At 39.7% G+C, this 27,962-nt stretch overlaps 1 protein-coding gene and 1 long non-coding RNA gene across 3 annotated transcripts in view; one reads left to right on the top strand and one right to left on the bottom strand.

The window, feature by feature from the left end:
• Positions 1-596: 596 nt before the first annotated feature.
• On the bottom strand, positions 597-14,212 carry LOC109454547 (uncharacterized). 2 transcript variants are annotated; one of them, XR_002138481.2, is made up of 5 exons: positions 14,074-14,212; positions 9,852-9,981; positions 8,176-8,307; positions 3,761-4,003; positions 597-1,054 (listed from the first exon to the last, which is right to left on the bottom strand). It is a non-coding gene; the product is annotated as an uncharacterized LOC109454547 (long non-coding RNA). The 2 variants fall into 2 exon arrangements; XR_012489628.1 differs by having other exon boundaries at positions 597-4,003.
• A 181-nt stretch (positions 14,213-14,393) lies between these two features.
• Positions 14,394-27,962, top strand: part of TGFBR2 (transforming growth factor beta receptor 2) — an 83,290-nt gene continuing 69,721 nt past the window's right edge. Inside the window, exon 1 of the mRNA XM_019745289.2 lies at positions 14,394-14,885. Coding sequence (XP_019600848.2) covers positions 14,792-14,885 — 94 coding nt within the window. The 5' untranslated portion in view covers positions 14,394-14,791. The remainder of the gene's footprint in view (positions 14,886-27,962) is intronic.

The following is a 27,962-nucleotide window of genomic DNA, read 5'->3' as shown; positions in this document are numbered from 1 at the left end:
TCTTCAGGACATTTCAGATTGAGTTGTAGCAAAAACTGCTACCATTTATTTAGTGGTATGTCATTTATTCATTCAACTAATATTTATTGTACAGCTACTGTGTACTTGGGACTAAGCTCAACCCTTTATAAGCACTCTCTTATGCAATCTTCCAAACCCTCTTACAAGATTGTTGCCCGATGATCTCCAGCCATTGCTTTTGAAGCCAATTTTAAAATCCATTCATTGGTGCATCATTGATAGTTAATTATTTTATTGGCAGCAGCATCCTCAAACACAAAAGCCACTTTGTGTATCTTAACTCAGGAGTGAGGTTAGGTATCTTTCATAATCTTAGATCAGATCTGCACATTTATTAACTATTTCTCATTCCATATACACTCAAGAACCTGAAAGTTAAATACTTGAAAATGTATTAAGTGCAATAGACTGATGAAATACCAGATTAAAATACCTGCAAAGAAAAAGTAAATCTTAACGTGGGTGATATTTTGACTATATATAATAATTTATTAGAGCTTTATAAGTTGTAAAGAGTTTTCGTAGACATTATCACATTTGAATCTCAAGAAATATAGACAGACATCATTTTTAATTACACTTTTATTTTAAGATCATTATAGATTCACATACAGACATAAGAGTTAAGGCAGAGAGATTCCATGTACTCTAAACCCAGTTTTCTGTCAATGGTAACACTGCAAACTGCAGTCCAAGATTTCAACCACAGTACCGACGTTGATGTGGTGAAGATACAGACCATCTCTATCACTACAAGGTTCCCTCATGTTGCCTCTTTATTAGCCACACCGACTCCCTATTGTCTTACAATCTCCATAACACCTGACAACCACTAATCTGTTCGCCATTTTTATATTTTTGTTATTTCAGGAATATTATATAAATGGAAGCATATAATATGTAACATTTTGCAATCATATTTATTCACTTAGCATAATTCTCTGGATATCCATCCTGGTTGTTGTGTGTATCAATAGTTCATTCCTTTTTATTGCTGAATACTATTCCATTGTAAAGATGTATCACCATTCACCTAATGAAAGACATCTGTGTTATTTCAAGTTTGGAGCTGTTAGAATAAATCTATTATAAACATTCTTGCCCATTTTTTTCTGTGTGAACAAATAACTTCATTTTTTGGGGGTAAATGCCCAGGAGTAAAATGGCTGGGTTGTGTGGTAGTTTCATGTTTAATTATTTGAGAAACTGCCAAACTATTATCCAAAGTGACTGTGCCACTTTACATTCCCACGAGTAATATATGAGTGATCCAATTTTCCACAATTTTCACCAGCATTTACTATTGCTATTATTTTTTATTTTAGCCATAATCATAGATATGTAATGGTATCTCATTGTGGCTTTACTCTGCAATTTTCAAATGGCTATTAATGTTGAACACTTTTTTTTATGTGCTTATTTGCCATCTGTGTCTTCCTTGGTGAAATGTCTTCTCATGTTGCTTTCCTATGTCCTAATTGCTTTGTATTGCAGAATTTTGAGAAATCAGCATATTTTAGATATTAGATTTATTGTATCAGATATGTGGATTGCAAATATTTTCACTCCCCTGTAGCATGTCTTTTATTCTTCTTATATGGCCTTTCATAGAGCAAACATTTTAATTTCGATGAAGTTCAATTTATCATTTTTTTCTTTTATGGATGTGCTTTGGCTGTCAAGACTAAGAACTCTAGTCTAGAGCTAGATCCCAAAGTTTTTTCCTCCTAAGTTTACTTTTCTAAACTTCTTAGTTTTACTTTTTACATTTAAGTCAGTGATGCATTTTGAGTTAATTTTATTTATTAATTTTGTTACTTTGTGTTTTGCATAGGGAAGTCCAAATGCTCTAGCATCATTTCTTGAAAAGGCTATCTTCCCTCCATTAAATTGCCTTTGTATCTTTGTAAAACATCACGTGGGCATGTTGTTTCATTGATCTATGTGTCCATTCCTCTGCTACTACCACACACAGTCACGATTACTGTAGCTTGAAATCAAATGGACAGATTCTTCCCAGCTTGTTATTCTTTTTCAAAATTGTTCTAGCTATTTAAGTTATTTTGCCTTTCTATGTAAATTTTAGAACAATTATTTCTATTAAAATGTTTTCCTATATCAACAAAAAATCTTGCCAGTATTTTCATAGGAATTGCTTAAACTTGTACAAATTTACAGAGAATTGACATCTTTACTTTTGAGTATCTGTGGACCTGGTAAGTCTCTCCATTTAGTCAGGCCTTCCTTGATTTCTTTCGTCAATGTTGTATGGTTTTCAGCATACACGTTCTTCAGATGTTTTGTTAGATTTATTCCTAAGGGTTTCGTTTTTGAGCTGTAGGTAGTATTGTATTTTTAATTTCAGTGTCTACATGTTTGTTGTTAGCATGTAGAAATGCAATCAATATTTATATGCTTATCCTATATATTGCTGAACTTACTTATTATTCCCAAGAGATTATTTTATAGATTTGTTGGGATTTTCTATGTAAAAATCATGTCATCTGAAAATGGGGACAGTAATTTCTAGTGTTCTATTTTCTAAGTCACTGCTTCTTTTTTCTATCTCCTCTAATGTGCTGTTGAGTGCATCCTGAACTTTTTATTTCAGTTATATTTTTCAGTTCTATATTTCAACTTACTTCTTTTTTTATATCTTCTCTTCCTTTGCTGAGGTTTTCTAATTTTTCATTTATTTCAAGTATATTCTTAACTGCTTATTAAAGCATTTTTTAACACAACTGCTTTAAAATCTTTGGTAGACAATTTTAACATTTCTGTTACCTTTGTGTTGGCATTTTGTTTAATTGTTTTCTTTCAGTTTGAGTTCTTCTCAGTTCTTGGTATGATGGCTCACATTCTATTGAAATCTAGATTTATTTTTTTATTATGTAATGAGACTTTAGATCTTATTTAAACTTTCTGTTTAAGGGCTTTTGTTTGTTTGTATGTATGTTTTGACACTGCTCCAGTGGGTCAAGGGGCACAACCTTGCAACTGACAGGCAGAGATCAAAGTTCAAGCTTCTCGTCTGACCTTCAATGACACCTGAGTTCAAGGTGAAGGGACACTCATTATTGCTGGGTGCAGGTGGCAGTTCTGGTTCCCTATGTGACATACATTGACAATGTAGTGGAGGCGGGCAGTGGTGAAAGTTACTCCTGGGCAGTGGTGAAAGTCGTGAATCCCCACTAGCTCTCTTCTGATACCACCCCAGTGGGGAAGGGTAGGGACACTTGGTATTGCAATATGGGGGTAGAAGTTCAGCCTGTCTTCATGGTCTCCATTGACACCACAGAAGCAGGAGGGAACACAATAGGGATCTCATTACTGGCCAGTGGGAATGAAAATCCTGCCTCTCTACTTGACCTTCTCTACCTGCACCACGGTGGAGGTATTGGGGTTCCTCATTATAATCTCATGAGGGTGGAAATCTATGCTCCCCATTTGGTCTGTGCTGGCATGCAGGGATATAGCCACAATATTTTGTGTGATGTTTTGTTAGAGTACAGTAGTTACTGTCTAAAAATGTTTTGTCTTGCTAATTCCTTCTTTCTTGATCTTTTGGCTAGAGAGAAGAGGCTTTGGTTGAGTTTTCTTTCTTTCTTTTCTGTTTTTTTTTTTTTTTTGTCTTATCTATTGATGTTTCTAAGTTCCAAGTTGATGGTTTCTTTAGCTATAAGTATGGACATTAATAGGGGGGAAAAAACAAAACAACAAAACAAAATGGAGAATTCACCACCGTGACATTTTTTGGGTCCAAGATCCATAGCCAGCCTTCCTTCTTCTCTCCACCTTTTCAGAGTCTTCATACATTTTCTTGTATATAGTGTCCAGGAGTTTTAGTTGTATTTATCAGGAGGAATAGAGAAACGTAGATCTATACCACCTTCTTGGAAGTGGAAATCTGACATGCCTTGATTATCATCTTGATATTAAACTCAATTCAAGCTCAGAAATCATATAAATTCTTCAGGGTCACCTAGTTAGAAGGTGGAATTTCAGAAAAATGTTAAAAATAAGGGCTCTAGAGTGAGATGGAGGCTTTAGTTCCCAGATCTATCATTCACTCTAAATATTATTAGTAAACTTCTTTTAATCACAGACCCTTTTGAGAATCTGATGAAAGTTACAATCCTCTCTTTTGAAAAACACATTTATGTAACTACCTACAATATTTTGCATATCCTGGAAATTCCATGAATTCCCGATTAGGATCTTCTGTTTCGGAGAAAAGTATGCTCTAGACTTGAATGTCAGGAAGAGAGAGGCCACATTTACGAACAAGCAGCAAAGAATCACATTCTCAAAGGTCATCCCCTGTTTCAAAAATTGATCTCAAGATCAAGAGGCTCTGAGGCCATGTGATTAGAGAGGAGAGGACAACTATGAAAGTATCATGGTAATGCCAAGAGCAGTGGTTAAATTAGAAGATGTCTCTCCTCTCACAAGGACTCTATTGTTCTCCTCTGCCCGGTTCCCTCTGGGGTGACTTTTCTGGACAGGCAGCTTCACTGAGCTCCTCTGTGTGTTAAGATACCATCTACTAACTGTCAGTCCCCAAGCTGCATGCACTGTAGCAATGCTTCCAGCCCACTCTGGCTCCAGCACAAATGACTGTACATGGACTTTAGGGAATTGACTTAAGCGTATCAGTATACCCTGAGCTAGGTGCAGAGGTAAAAGCCCAATGTAGAGACATGTAAGCCAGCAGAAAAGAGAGGTTAAGAAGGCCAAGGGGAATAGAAAAATGAACGGTAAGATAACTAACCTGTGTTCAGGTTTTTACTAGCTGTGCAGCCTCAGGCAAGTTACTAAGGTCTTGGAATCTGAATTTCATCATCTGTAAAATGAAGTTCACAATTCCTGCCCTGCTCATGTGGTTTTCATGAGAAACAAATAAGGTCACGCATACGGAGACTCTTTGTAAATTGGAAAATGCTACACCAATATTATTTTTAGGTCTGACTAGAGATCCTATACCTCACCCAAAAGTAGAATTTTATGTACAGAATTGTTGTTTATCTGTAAAAGATATTTACGTAAAAGACCTGATTTGAAAACCTATTTTTCTACTTAGAGAAAAACATCCTAGATAACATGGATGTTCCCCATAAAAGAAGCAAATATGTTTCATTGGAACAGATGGCTGAGCTGAAATAAAGTAGAGCATAATAAAAGGTGTCTATAAAATCAGTCAAATAAAACATTAAGTGTAATGAAAATCGTCCAATGTTTTAATTGTCTTTCAGGAGTTCATGTTGTGTGTGGAGACAAAATGATGTAAGATACATTTCAAAGGCAGGCTCTCTGAACTATTTCCTCTGGAATTCTAAAAAAACTGGTAGCATTCTGATAGCCTTTAAGTGAGGAATGACTACACAGAGCCTATGGTTTAATGTTATTATGACTTGGAGATAAACAAGAGCCAAATGAGTCTATTGTCAAGTTCAGGAAGGAGGCAACCCTTTGAAATGCCTGAAGGCACAAGAGGCACAGATTTTTCCAATGATTCAGTGGGTTAATAATTAATAACCTCTTGAGACTTTCACAAATGATTAGGCAAGAGCACACATCACACTGTGGAATTCTTCACCCCTGATACACTAAAGCATGTGTTTTGTTACCAAATAGTCTTTGCAATTGTTCTTAGCAGTTGATCTAAAGTTTCTCAGTTTATAGAACTGCTGTGAATTGATCAGTTATTTTGTCATTGACAAATATTTGGATACGTTTGGTAAATGGGAGAATTTAGAAATGGGTGAGAACTCAAGGTCTCCCCACATCGTTGCTACCGGGTAACATTCAACAGTGAAAGTAAGGTTGAATGCTGCTACACATGCAAGTATTTATTAGCAAACCATCATTGGCCTCCTCTGTAGGAACGTGAAGATTCTGCTCTTTTCATGTACTCTGAAAATATTTTTCAGGAAATGATTCTCCAGGAAAATGGGACAATTTCTAGCAGTAGGATTTCAGTAATCTAACATCAAGGGTCAGAATCTTCCAAAAGTGGCTAAACACAGGATACTAGCTTAGGTCTAGGGCCCCACTCCTATAAGCCAATCAATATACCTTGAGCACCAATTGCGTCACTTATGAAAATTCATTTCTGATCTCCATTATGTCAATTAACAAACCTTCTGGAGTTGATCTAAGATGAAGATTGCAGGAGTTGTCTGGGGTGCAGTCCTTTGATAAGAGCTTTCTAAATGCTACCATTACCGTAGAAAATTTATCTTTGACTAGGGTACAATTTTTACCAGAAAATCTCAAAATTCATCAACTGTAATTAGCACATATCTGTATGATATCCTCTAAGATGTGTATTACCATGGAGTTGAAGTACAAACTAAGTGTAGCTCTTAAAATAGCTACTATCATCATTTTCTGACACCAATTAAATAAATCCACATTAAGATATATTTTTAAGTCAACGAACCTGTACTGTTAAGTGATTTTGTACTTTTATGAAATAAATAATTAAAATAGTTGGTTATAATGAAAGCAATACTTGTATTTGATTAAGTTTCTAACTTTCAAGTCTTGTGATATAATTTGGCTAATAACTACTTATTAAACTGAATGGTTTTGAAACTTGAAAAAATAATGTCCAAAGGAGAGTGAAATTGTCCAGAATTTCTAAGGAAGCAAGGATTGAGTTAGACCAAAAAAGAAAAAAAAGAAAAAACTGGAAAATTGGAGATGAACATTTTTACCAGGATGAAGTTGATTAATGTTACTCTCAAGGGCATAAGTGCACTCTTGGGAGGTGAAATTTCCATCTATTTGTACCATTTTCACTTTTAGGAAGCATTTTAAGAGGAAGTTTATGCTGGTGTTTAAATTCCATGACAATGTTTCTAGTCTCATTTGGTACTCAGGCATTGATAGCATTACAGACTATGTTTTCCAAAGTTTTAGTTCTTGAATATTATATATTATGGAGTTTATTCACTGAAACATCTTCTCATTTGCAGGTATTTATTGAACAACAAATATGGATCAGGCAGAGGAAACTAAAGGTGAAAAGTACAGTCTGACTCAAGAATGTCATAGTCTAGTGGATGAGAATGAGAGGGGGCAGCAGATGACAAAGTGGCTTAGATCCTGGGCTCTGCAGCCAGAATTCTTGCTGGGTTCTGATTCTGTTGTTACCTAACATCTCTGTGGTTCAGGATCCCCACATATAAAATGGATATAGTATTACCTATATCGTAGGGTTGTTAGGAAGACTAAAGGCAATTATTTATATAAAACAAACTCAGAACAATGTTTGGCACATAGTAATGAATGCGCTTGACAACACATATTGGCTACGATTATTAAGTGTACAGTGCTTTGAAAGCTGTCTTCTGCAAGAGCTTTCTTCTGCGTCATCCCTTGTCAATTCAGAAACCAATTCCTGCTAAACTGAGTTCTTTCTTATCTTTCTTATCTATTGATTTCCCTCTATTCCCATGATCATGACTTTGGTTCAGACTTGTTATTGCCTACCTATTTTCCTGACATGGTCTTATGCCCTCAGATGCATCTTCCAGACTTTCTAATCATGAATTTGAAAATCTTATGTGATTATCTATGATCATCTCCCTCCAATCATCAAAATGTCTTTCATGGTCTTTCATGATCTTGAGGATGAAATATAAACATTTTCTGTCTGGCATGAAAACCAGGGCCTCTCAGAGCTGTAGTTATCCTGGGCCACTCTCAGATTTTGAGATTTCTCATTAATGTATAAAAATAGATAACTACTAAAATAAAATCTCAAAATTTTGGTACATTTACATGTTTAAAACATAGAATCAAATATACAAAATACAAATGCATATGAATATGTATTTACTTATGAATACAAATGCATAAACATGTAATTGTGTGATTCACAAGATAATGGGAGAAACCATACAGTTCTTCATTCCTGGTTGATGTGGTTATGCATTGTTTATACAGACTGACAGCCACATGGTAACTGGAACAGCTTCCTCTTTCCATTTCTTTAACAGACTTCTCTGTATTATTTAGAAATGATTTTGACTGGAACTAACAATTTATACAATATCAGCTTATTATGTCTCATGATTCTGTAGTCTGGACTGGGATTTGCCCGGTATTTGTTAGGGCTAGAAAGTCCTAGATAGTTTCATTACTCACGTGCGGTTCTTCTGCTAGGAGGCCTGGAATAGCTGCTGGCTGGCCAGGTATCTTTTTCTCCATGTGGCCTCTCACGTAGCTATCTTGGGTTTCCTCACAGCATGATGGTCTCAGGGTATTCAAACTTCTCACCTGGTAACCACAAAAAGGAGCTTGACTTTGAGACTAGTCTTAGAACTGGCACTGAGGTACTTCTACCATATTGGTGAACGTTAGCCTAGATTCAAGGAGAGGGGAAACAGAAAATAGACTCCATCCCACCTCTTGATGTAAGGAGCAGTGTGTGAGTACAGTGAGGGAAGGAAGGGATCGCAGCCATCTTTGAAGACTAACTACCCCACACTCAGATAACGTCCACATTGAAGGAGTTGCTGATATTGGTTCAATGGTTCTACTCTGTGATATGTTTGCCTTTCTCATTGTTGAAAGGTGATTCTATCACCTGTAACAGTTTTATCACCCTGATCATATTCAAAGGTAGGAAATAGAAGAGGTGACGGGAAGAGAGGCTGTCCTTGGGCACTTCTTTCTAATCAGGTAGAAAAGCATCTTTCTCACCAGTCCCCCTCAGATTCCTTTTTATATTTCCTATCCCAGAATTGGATCACTTCTCTACCTTTAAACAAGGATGAGCCCTTTCTCTAAGATGTAGTTAAATCCACACCATAAACAAAATTGGACTTCTGACAGAAAAGTGGAAAAGGGAAAACGGATTTTGTGCAAGCAAGCAATGATGTTAGCCATATTCTGTAACATCATATGTAACCAAATTCGTAGAAGACACCAAAAATTTAAATTACAGTCCTACTGCCCTCCCCACCCCCAGTCTTCATAACAAACCCCATGAGCATTTTTGCCTATAAGAACCCTTGGCCTCTAGTGGGAAGAACTATACAGTCATGAGGCAAAGAGCATGGATTCAGGGAGGGGTGCAGAATTAGAGCCAAAAATGAAATCTAAAATCCCTTCAAATCCATACTTTAAGCATTCTGAAATATTTGCATTTTCTTACTCGCTCCAAGCTCACACAACTCAATATCTTTACACTGCTGATCTGTGTGTCTGTAACATCTTCCTCATGGCCTCACCAGACCATCTTGAAGGATTCAGCTCAAAAGGCACTTCTTCCCTTAGGATTTATCTCACTCTCAGGCTGAATTAATGAGTGGCCTCTACTGCCTGCTCCTGTGGTACAATGGAGCTTCTCACCATTGTGACAATCATATTATCATATTCATTAATATTATTTGTTTACTGATCTATGTTTCACAACATGAGATCATAAGGACACCTTAATGCCCTTCAGTTAAGGCCAGGATTACATTTTCTGAGTCCTGATGTCTCCATCGCTTGACACCGTATTTGGGTATGCCGGTTAAATGAATAAATAGACGCATGGTAGATTGCAAATTGATCCTCAAGGCTATGGAATGCCATTGGATAATTTTTAATGTGATTGTTCTTGTATTTTTGGAGGGGAACATTTTGGTAACACTGGAGGATGTAGTAGAATGGGGTGAGACTAGAGAGGCAAGAAGATGAGAAAACTAAAATAATCCTACATGAAATAAGAAAAAGAACTAAAATAATGTCAGTATGGGATGAGAACAGAATTGATTTAAAAGATATTTAGGAAGTAAATAGATAGACCCTGTAAAATAGAGGCAAATTCTTACCTGATTTTTATGTTTCTGGTTTGGGTTACCCATTGGATAGAGCCTTTACTTGATGCCGGAAATGTGCCAAACGGACATACACTTTAGAGTCCCATTTTCGAGTAATGAGTGTGTGATGACAATAGAACATCTATGAAGAGAGTAGAGTAGGCAGTTGGAATAACTGTAGCTTAGGTGAGAAATCAGAGCTTGATAATTACGTTTGGCAGTCATCATGTATCAGTGAGGCCATAGAAACAGATGTGTTCCCCAGGAAGCGTGAGAGAAGGGCAGAGGACAGGATTGGTAAGCACTCCTATTTGAAAAATGAGTGGAAGAAAACAAACCTGTAAAGACAAACCTGAGAAGAAACAGCTGAACAAGCAGGCAGGAAATGGGGTACATTAGTTTGCTAGAGCTGCCATAACAACTCTGGCACTACACAGGCCTTAGTTCAAACCTGGGTTCTCTTCCTTAGTAGGTATGTGATCTTTGCCAAATGCTCAAGTACTCAATCTCTCTAATCCTCAATTTCTTCACCTGTAAATGTTCGAATAGTACCGCAAGATCGTGTTCCAAAATGTTGACAATGATTATCTTTGGGTGATAAGGTTAGGGATTTTTTTTATTTTCTGCCTTTGGCTTATCTGTATTTCAGACTTTTGTTTTTCTACCTAAAAGTAATATATGACTTTGGTAATTAAAAAAAAAAAAGTTATTTATTTTTTTTCCAATAGAAGCTATGCATGCTTTCTGTAAACTGTGACACACTATGTCTCCCCGAAAATAAGACCAAGCCAGACAATCAGCTCTAATGCATCTTTTGGAGCAAAAATTAATATAAGACCCAGTATTGTATTGTATTGTATTGTATTGTATTATATTATATTATATTATATTATATTATATTAGGCCTGGTCTTATATTATAGTAAAATAAGGCTGGGTGTTATATTATTTTTTGCTCCAAAAGACGCATTAGAGCTGATTGGCTAGGTCTTATTTTCAGGGAAACACAGTAATTGCAGGTTCTATTAATATCTGTGAAGAATTGTAAAGAAGTGAATGGGTTAGGGAAACAGATATCCTCATTGTTTCCCCTCTATTGATGACAAGAAACATACATTAAGTACAGTAGGGCACAGAGTGGGATTCAAAGTTGAAAAAGGAATAGTTTGTGCTTTCAAAGACTTAACAATTGGTGGGGTAGAATTCCAAAAAAGAAATGCACAACTATAATGCATTTCATGTCAGCATGGGACAAACAAACAAACAAAAACAGGTTACATAAACTTAATGCTCTTTGGGTTCTCCTTGGGAGAAGGGATTATATAGGCTGGGAGACTCACAAAATGTTTCTTGGAGGACCTAGGAGCACAGATGACCTTGAAAGGGAGGGTGACTCTCATAAATTCACTATTGTCTCAGTGCTTATTGGCCTGCTTCACAATAGAAGGAATATTGGGCAAGAGATAAGAGTTGAGAATGCACAGTGATTGATTTACAGGGAAAGGAATCTCCCTGTCAACTGCTTTGTACGCCAGTAACCTCAACAGCTGCATGTCAAAAAGTTCAGGGAAGTAGAAAGTTCTTGCTTCATCACAACCGGGTAATGTAGACTTTTAGTTGACCACATTTTGATTCAGTCCAATTGTTTTGTATGTGTGTTCAGAGTTTGTAAAACTGGAAAAATGAAGATATTCAAGCTGTTTAACTTGGTTCAAGGTGGTTTTTACTGTTTTCATCGTCAACTTGGTAAAGGCTGAAATATTATCTTCCTGGTTTTTCAAATCCTGAGTCAAGCTTTTATTTTTTGTTTCTATCTGCAAATGGACCAGTTTTTGCATATGTATATTAATGGCCTATATGAATACACAGAAAATTATGTCAATATACAACTATGAGTGAAAACAAAGTCTTGACTGAGGATACCAAACATCTCTTTCAATGAGATTCCCAAAAGGAAGGTGATATTGTCAAATTTTAAAGATTGTCAGCTTGCAATATGTGTGAATTTACATATTTAGGATTTCATTGTGCTGGTTTCTAAAAGAAACTTCTAAAAGAAGAGTTAGCGCTTGACAATTTTCACTGAATTCAGACTCAATTTCACAGGAGACTGAGGATTAAATCAGAAATATTAAAGGTAAACAAAGTTAAAATCCACATTAGTGCTATATGACGACAAAGACCATCAGTTCAATATTAAACCATGGACTTCAATACCTCAAACCTGGCCTTTCATAATGTAAAGCATCTGTCTTTGCAATAAATGTGAAGAAGAAAGTCTTTAGAATCAATTGGGCATTTATTTGCCTCAGTGTATTTTGGGGAGGAGGAAAACATGTATGCTGTCCAGAAGAACTCAGGCAAATTTAGAAAAAAAAGAAAAAAAAAAGGAAACTAACACACTTCTCCATTTTTAAGAAAAGGAAGGAGTGACATCACCCTCAGCTAAAATCTAGCTTGTTTATCTCAATTTATTAGGTAATACAGTGTCTTCTTCAGAGTTATGAAGTAACTAGGATGACCAAGTGCAATTTCCTTCTGAATATCCATTACCTCATTCACTCATTCATCCAACACATATTCGTTAAACACCTATTACATGCATGGTGCAGGAGATACAATAGTGAGTGGAGGGAAAGACGTGATCCCTGTCCTCAAAGAATTTGAACTTGAGAGGAGAAGAGGCACGGAAGTTAAAGAATGATAAAACTATAGCTGTAGTGAGTGCTAAAAAGAGAAGCATATGGTGCCAAGAGAACCTGAAATCAAAGATCTACTCAGGAAGGTCAGAGAAAGCTTGCCCATCACGGAAGTTCTAATTTACCCAAGGAGGATTACTAGGAGTTGGCTGGGTGAAGAGCAAAGGAAGGTCAGAGGAAGGGAAAGAGAGCTCTTGCAGGAAGAATACAGGGGCGTGTTCTAGGAATTTAGAGAAGGCAAAGGGGAAGAAGAGGAGAGGCCCAATGGAAGGTAACAAGAGAGGAGGGGGCTTTGAAGGCATGCTAATCTGCTTTCTATCTATCTCAAGGGCAAGGAGAAGCCATGAAACAATTTTGCTCAGAGGGTTGGTATAATCAGGTGTGCATTTTGAAAAACTGACTTCAGCTCTGGTTTGAGAAACAGCGAAAGGGCCCAGAATGGCCCTGACTGAGGATGAAAGGTTGGGAGACTCCTGCTCAAGGGACAGCAATGGTACAGGTGAGGTGGCTGCAGAGCAAATGGGGAGAAGCAGATTTTGAATTCAACTTTTCTGCATCTTCAAGTGCCTCCAGTTTTGCCAAAGCTGTTACTGGGCAAGCAAATACCCAGCCCTCCTAATTTCACTGTCCTTCCTGCATCCTCTATCTAAGAGCTGGGAAGTGGTATTTTCCTAAAAGACACAATCAGAGGCAGCTTCAGGACTGGTTGGAACAACTGTGACAAGACTAAAAGGTGCCAGGGTCAAGCAAATGAAATCACAGATTGGCAGGGAAGATTTCAGGAGTTGGGTTTATGGGAGGGCTCTTTGCCTATGTATTTCCAGTACGCCTGGCCACCTGCCTCTCTGCAAACAATCTTTGCCTCAGATAAAGGAGTTCCTTGTTTAACCTGCTGGAGGATCCCCTGACCAGAGGGTCTATAGAGAATGTAAGTCTCTGAGACCTGGAAGTAGGGTGAGCGTATAGTTCATCATCCAAGCAAAACACATGGAAAAGAGAATGTGTCTTGGTTGGATAATGATTAACTTCAAAACAGATGTATACCAGAATTGTTTGGGGCGAACTTGGTCATCCTAGCAAGAAGGGAAAGTTGAAAATTTATCCTGCCCAGCTCTGGCTCCCAAAGGAGAGGCTAAGCATTGTCTGTCTTCACTGGCACTATTGGAATGCAAACCCTGGCATTGAGCTAACTTCCACACCACTTTTATTTTTACATTTTCTGCCATACATGATACATTCTGAAGAGAACATTTCCCACCATTATCACCCCGTGAATCATTCACAATTCCTCACTGAATCACCCCCAGGAAGAGGCAGTTCAAAATGGGAGCCACCAGCCAAGAGCTCAAAAGAAATGCTACATCGTAGATGTACTGAATCAGAATCCGCATTTTAAACAAGATTTTCAGGTGGTCAATATGCATATTATTTGAGAAAAAAACATCTGGACTTCAACCTATAGTAAGAAAAACGTTTTACAATGTAACAGTATATGCATACATACCTGAAACAAAAGTTTAATGAGGCAATACTTACTATTTTATTAGGTGGGTGGGGGGCGGGGTTGGGCTCACAGCTCATTCGATTTCAGCATCCACTCCTGGGTTGAGATTTGCAGTTTCAAATCATAGCTCTAAAGCATCTAGAACAATCCAGAAGTTTTGGGATAGGGGAAAGGTGCTTCGTGGGGTGCTTTGGAAAGTGTATACACTTTCTATATTCAGTTACTTTGTGAAACGTGTGCACTTAGTCACTCCGGAATAAGGAACTCCTGAGGGCGGTGAGGGGCAGCTGAAAGTTTGCCAAAGTCCTCGGAGGGGCTGGTCTAGGGGACATGATTGGCAGCTAGGAGAGAGCTAGGGCTGGAAGCGAGGAGAGGGAGAAGGCTCTCGGGCGGTGAGAGGTCCTGCCCAGCTGTTGGCGAGGAGTTTCCTGTTTCCCCCCGCAGCGCCGGGTGAAGTTGAGTGAGTCACTCGCGCGCCCGGACCGACGACAACCCCGCGCGCGCACACGGCCGGGGCAGGAGCCGGCCTCCTGCGCAGCTCCCCTCGGCCGCCGGGGGCCTCCCCGCGCCTCGCCGGCCTCCAAGCCCCCCTCTCGCGGCGGAGCCGGCATCACATCTGGCCCACACATCTGCCCGGTCGGCAGGGCGCAGGGTCCCGACAGGGCGCTGCGCGGAGGCGCAGCCAGGGGTCCGGGAAAGCGCCGGCCGCTGCGCTCTGGGCTCGGTCTATGACGAGCAGCGGGGTCTGCCATGGGTTGGGGGCTGCTCAGGGGCCTGTGGCCGCTGCACATCGTCCTGTGGACGCACATCGCCAGCACGATCCCACCGCACGTTCAGAAGTCGGGTGAGTGCCCCCAAGACGGGCTTGGCGGGGCTTCTGGGGTCTCCCGGGCTCCTCTGCGCTGCGCTTGACAGGCGGCCCCGGGAACGCAGCGCTCGGGCGGAAACGGGAAAGTTTGCCCTCGGGCACCCATGCAGCCCTACAGCCTTAGCCACAGGGATGTGTGAGTTTTTCTTTCAAAAGAGAAGGAAAGTTAAGAGTGGCAGGGGGCGCGGGGAGCGTTTGGCCCCCTTTGTGCGGGCAGGAAAGGCGTTGTGTGTTGGCCGCGTTCGAAGCGCGCCCCCACCCCCGGAAAGGGAAGTTTGAGAAGTTGGTTATCTGGAGGAGGCAGGGGAACAGCGGCCTGGAGCTGCTGCGGCGGAGGCCGCCAAAGCAGCTGGCACACCTGGGGCCACAGCGGCCAGTGGCGATGCTGCGTGCCCACCCAGGACTTGCCGAGCCACCCCCTTAAGTGGCCAATTACTCCATCCTTAACTCCTGCTAAGGGCCCCAGGCCGGATTCTTGGCTTGGAGTTACTGGATAAAACTTATAAGAAAAGAAGTGATTTCCAAAGGAAAGTTATCTGACTCCACTGAAGGCTTGGCCTGGATGGACTAGGGAGTGAGGATTGTCAGGTGGAGGTGGAGAATTATTTACTGAGTGCCTGCTAGGTGCTGGGTGCTGGAGATATTTCCTGCAGCAAGACGATCCTACCTTCTGGGAGATGGGTTCTCTGCAATTATCGTTTGATGGACATGGAAGGGTTAAAATAATAAATCTGCTGCCCACCAGACCTCTATCTCTAGAGGTGTTTGTGGGGGGAAGATGCACGAATTCAGTTCTTAAAGATGTGTTATGGAAAATACCAAACCCCTGGACCTTAAAAATTAGAATGTTTGCAGCTATGAGCCACTTAACTGAATATCTGCAACTGTGCTCTGTCTGGGTAACTGAGTACTTGGACCTTTCAGGGCCTCAGTTTTCTTTTCTGTAGAACGACATGGTTAGATTTGGGTAATTTTACATGCCCTTCATCTTTAACATGTTATGTGCCTCTCCTTCCCCTTTGGTGACTTAGAGATGCCCTGTATAGATTTGGGATGAAATATAGAGGATTTGACAGCCCTCATTACTCTGAAGCACATGTTTGATTTTCCAAGGGCCTCAGGCAAACTTACCTTTGGGTTTGTCTTGAAGAAATATGCACCAGATTCTAAATGGTACATTCCAGAGTATTTGAAGTGAATTGAGAATTTCTTAAAATTGTTTCATATTGAAGGTCCAGTGGAGCTGGGAGTTTTTAATGGAATGAGGAAGAAGTACTATTATAAACAACAACAAAAAATCCTAACACAAATTTGAGTTCCACGGTTTAATAAATTCCCAGTATTTCTTTCTTGGATGTTTTCCTACATGGCAGTACCAGAATGTTCAACTGTCTCTGATTATACCCCAGACTCTTAAAAACTGAGTTATATTTTGCTAATAAATATTTTAAATGCACCCTTAATTTTCTGTGTACATTAAAAATCATTAAAACTTTTGCTTCAGATTACGAAAGAAGGAAATTTGTGGGCTCTGATTTTGTTAGGTTTTGTTTACAAGGATAAGATTTATGATTTGCAAATTCCAGACTCAATAGTTCATGAGTCAGTTTCATTTCATCTATATATACACTTTTAAACAATTAAAAGCCTCGTGGCTTTTTATTTGGGCTTTTAAACAGTTTTATAAAACCCACAGATTTCGTACTTTTATGGAATTAAAGTTTCAAAATGGTTGAACTAAGGAATCCTTTTGAGCATGTATTCATTTGAAATTAAATTTTTGAAGATAGTTGAAGGTTGAAAATAGCTGTGATGAAAACAAGAAACCTAATTCCATGATTGCATTTTAATTTTCCATGTAAGTAAATGGTTTCAGGATTTTTCTAACATAATTGGCAATCGAAATATGTCAAAACATATTTCAAAATATTTTCATGCATGATAACATATGAAGAAATGAAATTGTTTATAGCCTCCTATTAGGACACACACACACGCACACACATAAACACACACACCCATCTTCTGTTTAGTAGATTGACAAGTGGGCAAAGGCTTTCAGTATAAGAACAAACTCCACTAAGAAATATACTTAATTAAAAAAAAATTTTGTTTTCGAATTAGTTGATTCATTTTTCCTGAATGTTCAGAATTGAGTAATTGCTCTTTGGGGGAAAACTTAAAAATATCTGAAAACTCTTCAGATCTGAAAAATGGGACTTAACTTTTCAAATAACTAACAAGAGATTCTCGTTGATGACTAACTGTTGGTAAAAGTGTCATACGGGTAAGCTTCTTTACTAAAATCACATTAATGCTGTGCTTATTTTGTCAGGGTCAGAGATTAGAAGTCAGGAGTCCCAGAATTTGATCTTGATCTGTTTGCTTTTGTTCCCAGAAAGCACATTTTCACTTCTAGGCCACTTCCTTTAATAACATCTTATTTTTAACTAGTTATGGTTTACACAAAACACTCATCACATTGTGGATTCATCGGCTTTTTTCAAGATAGCACCCAGGGTGATTCCTCGTTATTGTATGTGTAGTTGACATAACTGCTGTGTGTTTTTCATTTCTAACCCTCAGTTATCTAGACAACTTCCACAATTTTTTCTTTATTTTTTAACCCTATTTTTCCAGTTAAGAATGGCACTTCCTCAATGCCACTGTAAAAAATGCCATTACTCACTCTTCCTTTCCAACAGTATTTATCGTGGCTCCTTGTGTGAGGCAAGAGGCTCAGACTGGAGACACCATCCCAAATGAATAAGACAGACTTTGCCCTCATTGGAGGTGGCATATGGCAGCCTGTTAAAGGCAAAGCGAACATTCATATTTTAACCCCCGAGACATATTTTAACCCCCTTGGAGACATTACCAAACACTGGTAGTTTATTTTCTAGACCCCTCTGTCAAAAGCCCATTTTGCTGTTGAATGCTCTAGGAAGAGGTACATGTTGAATGCTTCCTTCTCAATCCTTCTGAATATATATATTTTTATTCATCTGTTCTTTCCTATACCTGCCTTGTTACAGGCCTCCTATTGGGCCACCTCAGTTCTCCATTCTGTCGCCAAAATGATGGACCCAATATGCCCATCCAGTCTTTCTTTTGAAGATAGTCTTGGAGATAGAAGGGTGTACGTACAAGCTTTGGAGTCAGGCCATCCTGGCTTCCAAACCCACCTCCCGTGTACTGGCTGTGTAGCCTGTTGCGGTGACTTTACTTCTCTAGCCCTCAGTGCCCTCCTTTATAAAATGGGGATTATAGAGTTCTGGTGAAAATGAAATAATACTCTAAGTGCTTACCATGGTACCAGCAACATAGCAAATGCTCAATAAATATCAGCTTCTATTGTTATTATTATTGCATGAATCTGGCCTAACAAGGCCCTCAGTGACCTGGTTCCCATCTGATTCTGCAGCTCCATATCCTAGCAAAACTCACACTTTCCCAGTGCACTCTTATCACCATGTACACATGCTGTGAGCAGTTTAGGTACCTGTGTCTTTGTTCATGGTGCTTTCTGGAACACCTGCTACCTGGATAATGTTCACTCTTCTAAGACTTAACAAGTCTCATCTTAAGAAAACCTGCTTTGAATGCCTCAGGTTGAGCCGATGTCCTCTCCTGAGGGTAGGCTTCTCTTTTAGCTTGTAACAACAGTTACCCATAGTACGCCAAAATTATCTCTTCCATGTCCTCTCTTGACCATTAGGCCTTTAGTTCTCTCAAAGGCAGTGGTGTCTCTTATCCATTTCTCTATCTCCAGGTTTCCTGCAGCACCTAGTGCATCATTTAATATCCAGGAGACCCTGAGCTCAGCCTCCACTTTGTCCTCCTGGAGGCTGTGCAACCGAGGGGAGCAATTTAACAACCAGGCAGTCGTTCTATTAGGAATTTGGTCTGAATGGTAAAATCTTACTTTTAGTTAGAGGAGTTTCAGCTCTCACCGAAATAGGAAGTTTGGCTGTTTTTATACTATATACTTGGTTCTTTTATTCTGATAAGCTATGGAAAAGGATGCTTCAAATTCTGACAAACATGATAGAAAGCTGCTAGAAGTTTGCATCCAGCGCCTTGAGATACACATTTTGAATTAGGGTAGGGCATTCAGAGCTATTGCAAATGTTTAAAACGTTTCACCAAAGAAAATTTCCAGTGAATACTGAATTCTCTCTCTCTCTCTCTCTCTCTCTCTCTCTCTCTCTCTCTCTCTCTTTCTTCCCTAGAAGGTTTTCGAAAGGAGACTTTCATTAACAATGAACTGCTGAAATCTTAATTTAGTTTTTAAGTTTCTTTTTTCATCAGGGTTTTATGTTTTGGTTTATAAGCAGTGAAGCAGAGTTGGTCTAAGGGAAGTGTGGTCCTGTAGCAGCTGCTGTCTGCTGTAGAGTAGTGTGGATATTATTTTGGTGATGCAAAACACCAAAATGGTTTAAAATAGGGTGCAGAGGAAACATACTTCCTGTCTACAGCATGGCATTATTTAGCCAAGTTCCACATAAAAGCATAACTGTATCACCTTGTTAGCTTCAGCCCTCCAGGGGTTAATCCAGCAGATTTAACTCAAGATTTTCAGTAGAAATGACTTAGCAGATCTGAATTAGCAGCCAAAATGCTCACTCCCCTCTTCTTTATAATATTTTGCTCCCCAGGTACTTGTTGCTTGTGACTGAGGCAAGATGATGATGGCCTTTGCTTGGCATGTCAGAAGGGTTTGGAATACTGAACAGACAAATTGGCTCATCTCAGGGAGAAGTGGGGAGAAGGGAGAACTAACATTTGAGCATCTGCTCTGAGCCAGCTGCTTGACATTACTTATCTAATTCTATCTTCAGAAACCTGTATAATGAGTTATATTATCTTTATTTTATAATTGGGGTAGATAGAGTCTGCTCAAGGTCACTTGAGGTTTGCCTGTGTGTGTGTGTGTGTGTGTGTGTGTGTGTGTGTGTATCTCTGTGTGTATCATGGTGTGTCTGTGTGTATGCGTGTGTTGAGTTGGAAGTTAGGGAGGGGGTTAAGGGACATCACATTTGAGAAAGGGGAAACTTAACCATCTAGTCTCATCAGTTCAGTGCTCCTGACTTCTTGATTTGCTTTGCTTGTGTGATCTATCTCCTTCCTGACTGTCTTTGTACTACAGACAGTAGTACAAATCATGAAACATCAAGATAGGATAGAGTCTCTTTGCACAAGGAAACTCTACTCTTCCTAGTCTGATAATGGCATCTTGATGGTGGGACCCACTGCGGTGACCGACGGTCTGTCTGATTTAAAGCAGTCGGACATGCACCATTTTCAAACTCGTGTATTGTGAACCCCAGATTCCAACCATGTAGCACCCGCATCTGTGTACAGGCCTCAACTGCTGGTGAGAGCAGAAAAAGTGGAATTTATCCAACATAACAAAGTGGGATGATTTGACTTCCGAGGCCCAACTAATTTCTAAACTTGTAGGTGGTTAAGATTCTTTTCCTCATGAAAGGATCCGGCCTTTTTCTTGCCATGATCAGCATTTTAGGCATGGGCCCTCAAGGTGGATCAGCTGCTTCCTTGGATGCAGTCACCTTAGGATACCTTGCTTAGGCTCTTAAACGGTTCCCTAGCATCTCTGGTTTGTTTACAGTGCCAAAGCTATAGCTCATTAGAATGGATTTAGCTGCAGGGTAAGGGCCTGTGACTGGTGAGATTGTATTTGAGAAAGGCTGTCTGTCTGCTTTCGAGTCATGGTTCTTTTTCCTCTTCCTCCTCCTCCTCCTCCTCCTCCCCCTCCTCTTCCTTCTTCCTTTTCCTCTTCCTCTCCTGCTTCTCCCCTTTCCCCTACCCCTCCTCCTCCTTCCCATCCTTCTCCTCTTCCTTCTCTCTTTTCTGATGAGATACATCCTCCCAATTTTTTCACCTCATCTAAAACCAAAGGTTCTCTGCCCTGGGCTTTAGAGGGCACTGCTTTTATTCTTCTCTGGCCAGGCCCCTGTCCATAGGGTGAGGAGCTTCTGGGCTTCTCAGTCCAAACTTTGCTCCCTTTTTAGATTGTGTTTCAGTTACTTGGGAACTCAAATTGCACCGTTCGGGTGGCCCTGGACCCGCTTTTACAGCCTACATGGACCCTTGGTCCACCTTACTGAGGCCCTTCATAGCCACTGGTCTGTGTGCCAGAGGGCAGGTTAAGGGACAGCTGTGTATGTGTGGGGTGGGTGTGGGGTATGTGAATGCTTGGTTGTCCATACACATCTCATATGGTATCTCTTGATACGTGATGGCCCTGGCCAAGGAAAGAAGAAGGCAGATTGTCGGCCAGGCCTGTGATGAATTTTCCCCAAAACACCCAGTTTCAGGGAGGGAATTCAAGTTGTAGTTCAAGAGTTTGAAAGTTGTAGTTGGGCTTCCAAGACATTATGAAGACATACTTTTCAGTCAAGGTAGGAGAATAAAACCTATTTTATTGCACAGTTTGTTCGCTTGATTAATAACGTACAATATTTGAGCCATGGTATGTGGGCCTCCATCTGTCCTCTTGCCCTGGGTCTTCAATGTCAATGGTGGGTCTGACATTAACACTATTCCTTTTCGGAAGTGTTGGGGACAAACTTAGTTTTTATTCATTGTATCATACTTTCCTTGGAGCTGAGCGATTGCTCGTTGATGAAAAAGCTGAGTTTGTTTGTAATCATAGTGTTTATTGCCTTTGGGAAGTTCAGTTTTTTGCAGTTTGTATTTTCCTGAAGGGAATACTAGGGCAAGGTGAAGCTTATTGGGATGTTTTCTTCTACTATTGTAAATATTTTATCTGAGTGTTCCATGACCTTCTCAAACCTCTTTAAGGAAGTAAGACTATCAAAAGAGTGTAAAGAAGTATAAAGCACTCTAAAAGGTATAGGATTGTCCAAAGTATGCATTTTAGAGAACTAGGGGTTTGGCGGAACAAACATGAATGTCTTTGAAGAAAAACATGGGGTCAGGTGCATATTTTTACCTTATGCCGCAGTGGCTCTTTATCTGTTTAAGTTGTAAATCATTACAGAGGGTTCCTTGACTTTGGAGGAAACTCACTCTGCTGCTTTGTGGATGACTGCTGGTCATCCTAAAACTCTGCAGAACTTTTCTACACAGGGAAACGGACTTGGCCTCATGTTCCCTCTGAGCGGTGTTCCTGTCTTTACTCACCAGCCTTCATGCATAAGATTTTCAATAACGTCTGTAGCTAACACTCTTGGATCTTGCTACTTCCTTACTGCCTGGCTCATGCTGGGCACTCCATCTGCATTATTTAACTTTCAGAACAACTCTATGAGGCAGATTTTGCAATGCTCATTATAAATTCTCTAGAAATTAGGAAACTTAATGGAGGCCACCTGATTAGCAAATGATTTTGCTGGGGTTCAAACCAAGGTGGTCTGGTTTGGGGACCTACACCCTAAGTGTTGTGCTATATTGAGGCTAGGCTGCCTCAGTTGACACAAACTACTTCTCCATTATAGCATGGGTGGTGGGAGACTCTAGGGAGTAAGAGAAATAATGATAATATCCAACATTTTCCTAATGCGTTAGCATTTTTTTCATGTTACCCCATTTAATTTCTTTAGCTAAATAAGATAATGTTTGATTCATACACGTAGTAGTCAAACATCATGCTGGTCATGTGACCTCCTCAGTGGGAAAATTAAATGTACACATCAGGTGATAGCCTTGGTTGATTCATGGAATAGTTATGCCATCGAGGATTTTAGTTTAGGTATTCTGAGCAACACAGGCATTAACTATGTACTAAATATGCATAAATATCTAGGGGATATATATGGTACGCCAAGCTGAATACACCATGAAGTGAATGGAATTTAACTCAAGGCTTCTGCCTTGCACAGGCCTATCTCCTGGCTTTGGGAGGGGCCCTGGCAATGTGGTTAATGAGTGTTAAAGAATCAAGTTCAAGAATATTTAAGGAATCTTGCAAATGCCCTGAATATTACAGCTCATATGTAAAAGAAACTTGATAGAGGTTTTCCCAAATTTAGAGGCAATTCAAAATTTTTTATGACATTACTTATAATGAGTTATGAAGCTGAAAGAAACTTAAATGACAAATTCTGATCAACAGTTCTAGAGGAAAGATTGAACTATTTTGCTATTCTCTCTGTAGAGAATGTTGCAAAATATTGTTGGAAGAGGTGATTAAAGAGTATGCAACTGGAAAATGTAGCACACATATTTCGGAGGTGTATCAGACAGTTAACACAAATATTTGTTTTCTTTAAAATTTTATAATTGTGTTACGTATAGCTTTTATTTTTAAAATTGTAATTTGTAAGATGCCATTTTAAGTTCTAAATGTTCACTTTCATACTTAAATTTCTATTCTTAATTTTTATATTATTTTTCTTAAAAAGTGTCCCTGAAATTTATGATATTCAGCTTCCATAAGACCTGACTCTCTGCCTCATAGTAGGATTTTCTTGTTGGCTAAGAAAATAAATTAAAAAAATGCCTCCTCCCCTTCTCTCCAAATATGTAATTATCACAAAACTTTGATCTTGAATGAAAGGTAACCCAGATCTAACCCTTGGTTTGAGATTAAGAGTCTGCCAGGGCGGCAGGTGAAGGGTAAAGCATGCTATCCCCACAATCAGGGTGTCTGGGTGACCTGCTTACTTCCTTTGGTCCCACTGAGGCTTTTGTTCTTTTATGTACAGTGATAAGAATTAGACAAGACGAGAGTTTCAGCTTTTTCTGTTGAAATGGTTCCTTCTGTATGTTAGTAGAGGAAACCATTGAAACTGACTTAGAAAACATAATCCTTAACTAATCAAAGTAGAAAGCTATCAAAAGTCATAACAGGTCAGAATTGACAAATACCACAAACATCCACTTGGAGTTTGCTGGAGATGACTACTGTTAAAAAAAGAAAAAGAAACCATAGTTATTTTGAAAATTTCCTGGTGCAGGTGCCTGAGCATACATCCTGACTAAACAGTATGTTTACTTCAGCTAAGCACTCACTCCGCGCTGAGGAAAAGGCTTACTTGGTTTTGGTGGTAATTTCATTTCTCTTTGGTTAATTATGGTGTTTTCGTTCTCCCCTGCCTCTGACTTGGTAAAAGTGTCTGTGAAGGTTTTTCCAAAGGCAGCGAATTATGAAATGCTCTGCTATGTCTAGGAAAAGAAAGCCCTAAAGGACCTTCTGTGTGTTGGGGGGGGTGGGAGGGGCGGGAAGGAAACTTGTCTGAATATAATTAGTCTTCTGTTGCCTTTCAAAGATTTCTCCACCAATTTTCTTAAAATATTCTCAGAAAAGACAGAATTTGCTACAGATTGGCAGTTTCCAGACTGCTTTTTTAGGCAGGGGAGTAGCTCTGAGTCCCATAATTGCATTTCTGTATGAAGTGTTCTGCACAGAGGACTTCTGACCACTGCTTTGCGTGACTATCTTGTTGCTACATATCATGTTTATGTTTTACTCTCTAAGACCCATATTGGGGGAAAATGTGATAAAATCGTTCCTCAAATATGTGAAACAAAAAAGAAAAAAAAGAACAAAGTATCATATTTTGCGTTCACTATTCTGGTGTCCCTTAAACCACAGTGTTATAAAATAATTCCTAACAATCTAACCTCCCTGGGCACTCTTACTTTTATTCTTATCATTTCTGTTATAATGAATCATATGATTTTTCTTGCCTCTCTTATCACCTATGTATTTATTCTAATGAGCCACTGGCCAACCTGTCTTTTCCTTTGTGGCTAACTTCTGCTTTCCATTACCTCCAGCTGGCATCTCTGCTTGTCCTTTCTGACTCCTTCAGGAGCCTCATTCCTCTTTTAACATTACCTTTCATGAGTTATAATATGCATCGAGACCAGATCTTGAGCACAAGCATTCTGCAACCCCCAAATGATGCTTTTGTATCATCCCTTGACAACTAAAGATGTCCTCTAATACCTTGTTACTGCAAGGGTGAGCCAGGAACCAACAGCATCAGCATCAATGAGAATTTCTTGGAAATGCAGAACGGAGGGCCCCTCCCCAGACCTGCTGCATGGGAATCTGCATTTTAACAACATCCCCAGATGACTCATGCACACACTGAGGTGTGAGAAGCACTGCTCTCTCTAACAGCATGGAAGCATTTTCCAGAGGAGTTGAATGATCTCCACTGATTTCACCAGATCAGATCAGGCTTGGTTCTGTCTCTGAGGAAGAGAAGGAGAAGGAAAAGTAGCTCCTAGTTTTACGAGGGTGTTTTGGCTCCTCCTAAGCTGCAAGGCCCGTTTAAACTGGTTGTAACTAATGCACTAAGGCTAACACTAAGGAATGCACCGAGGGCAATTCAATTAATAAGTCAGTTTTAACCAGTCTGTTTTCCCAGAGCATTCCGCATGGCTTTTTCCTCCACTGAATGTCCCTTGACCACCAACTGTGGGTCCCAAGGATCTGTTTCTCTGCTGAAATCACATCATTCATCAGGTTTACTCATTAGGCATTTAATCACAGTCCGCCTTGACATTTGTAGGCCTTAATTAAGAGCTATTACACTTCGGCATTTCTTAAAATATGTAGCACTCTGCTGTGTACAAGGTATGGACCCCAAAATTAATGAATTAATGTCAGGTTTTCAGGAAGTAGTTCTAATCTCCAACATAAAAAAAAAACAAGAAAAAAAAAAAAAAACCTTTCTTTTGCTTCAAGAAACTTATTTGGTTGTTGCTCAGTGAGGACTCACAAAATTTTTCCTGAATCTCTCAACATGTATTTTAGACTCTTCTGAGAGCGCCACCATTGCTTCTGTATTTTACTCATTCTAAGGCAATTTTTGGCACCTCAATTCCTTTCGTCTTCAAGAATTAGAAGTCCCTGTCAGTTACAACAACCAGTTCTCACAACTACCTTCTCATTTTTCCAAATAATTTTGTTTTCTGGCTCATTTTTTCTTTTGTCATCTTAAATATAATTGAAAAAAAAAAAGAAAGAAAACTTTCCATTGCAACTTTTATTTCATGTTTCTCCCTATTGCATCAAATCTCATCTTATTCATCAGAATAGTTTTAAAATCTCAATACCTAGAATCTCATTATCAAACATTTATTTACAACAGGAACCTAGTTACACAAAACGTATAACCATTTGGTTTCATTTTTGCTCTTACATTATGCTACCACAATGCAAGTCTGAACTCCCATTTTCTGTCATCTGTAAGAATCTCCTCTTTGGTTTCTGCCCATGGACAGCTCTTGTCCCTGATCTCTTTAACACACACACATAACCATCAGTTAAATCTGCCTCCACTTCCACACGTGTAATTTTGAGTAGGTGGTCCCTGCTAGAAAACCTTCCATGGATCTTCTCCGTGGATCCAGGTAATTACGTGTTTCTCTTGTGGATCAAGGGCTGCATCAGTATCCCTGGCTTTTAAGATAACACAGATGGGACACAGGACAATTTGGTGACGACATACATGGATGAGGCCAAAACTTTCCTCTTCTACCTTTGCACATGCTTCAGGCCCTGGTTCCACTTCAACCAGGTTTCCTCACATCCTTTTGCTTTCAAATTTTCTAACTTGTGGCTGTTCTGTTCCCCCCCAGTTTCTTATTCTCTACCTAGACCCTACAACACCTCCATCTTCTGATATAATGCCTGACCAAATGCCACTTCTCCTTTTGTGTCTTCTGTCAGATTGCCTTTTCTCCTCTTCAGTTTCTCTAATAAGGCCTTGCTCCTCACTCAGGTGACCTTGGTCATCAAGCTACAAGGGGCCGTATGTGTGTTTTAACTCTTCCTAGAATGAAAACCCTTTGAGATAGAAGCTTCTGATTTTTCTCTAGCACTCAGCGCACATTCTCACTAAAACATGATTGCTGTTTGGAATTTATTAAAGGCCAGGGAAAAACTGCTTATCAATCCAAGACAGGGTGACAGGACACACACACACACACACTCACACACACACACACACAACACACACACACCCGTTCTCTAGACTGCTTACCTTTTCACCACCAAGTGTGTCATCAATGGCTGTGCTATTTATAGCCACCTATAGTATTGTTTCAGAGAACATGGGCTTGTGGGACATTTCAAATGATCTGATATGTGTAAGTTGCTCTTTGCAGTAGAGGTTTCCTCTGCCTTCAGTCTTCAGTTTCTGTGAATTTGAGGGAGGTGCAGTCTGTGGGTGTTAAGGGCTGTTGTTTTTCCATCCATCACAGACTGCCTTTGATTCATTTATCTTCTTGTATATGAATCTTGTAAAGCGAGCCTAATGTGCTTTGACTGGAGAGGCCAGAAAAAGTCATAAAGTAAACCATACCATCTGACTCAGGACAATTTTTGTCACTCCTGCCTTTCATTTCTATGAATCATAGGTTATCTCCTGTCATTGGGATAGTTGGAGAAGGGGCAGTTGAATGAAGGGCTCTTGGTGTGTGGAGAGTGCCTCACGACACGCTTCTACTTGGCTAAGGGCAAACATCCCTTACTGCAGAGGTGACTCTTGGTTGCAATTTTCAGAAAGCCCCATTTAAAAAGGTGCATGAATAGGGGACTTAAAGATGAAGACTTTCTTAGATGGGTACTTCCTAGGAATCGGTCTCCAGGGAAGGTCTTAAAGGTGTTCAGCCTCCTCCTCCACTGTCGTCTCCATCAGCGCCCTGTAAAGCCACCCTGGATGGACATGCAGCCTAGAACCAGAGGTAGTGTGCTTCTGTTGCTGGCACAGCTTCCAGACCAGCTTCTCTTCCATCTGGATCATCACCCACGGAGTCTCTCCTCTATGAAATTCTGGAGCTACCGCTGACTTCATAACCTTACTTAGACATGGACTAGCAATGCCCTACCTGCTCTAAGGGAGAGAGGAGATGAAATAAGAATTGTATGTCTTAGTATCTTGGGGGTACTTACTGGAAAGGGTTGAGATAGAATACTTTTAATTTGATGTACCACTGGTAAGCTTTCAAACTGCTGAAAACAATTATCCGCCAAGATTTTGATGATGATGTTGGTTAGGACGTTTGTGGCCATCATATAATTATGTATATTTATTCGGCACAATTGCA

This window comes from Rhinolophus sinicus, linkage group LG10 (assembly GCF_036562045.2).
Source record: "Rhinolophus sinicus isolate RSC01 linkage group LG10, ASM3656204v1, whole genome shotgun sequence".
NCBI classification, from domain to species: domain Eukaryota; kingdom Metazoa; phylum Chordata; class Mammalia; order Chiroptera; family Rhinolophidae; genus Rhinolophus; species Rhinolophus sinicus.
Note: the sequence above shows the minus strand (reverse complement) of the source record. Positions and strands in the feature narration are given on the sequence as shown.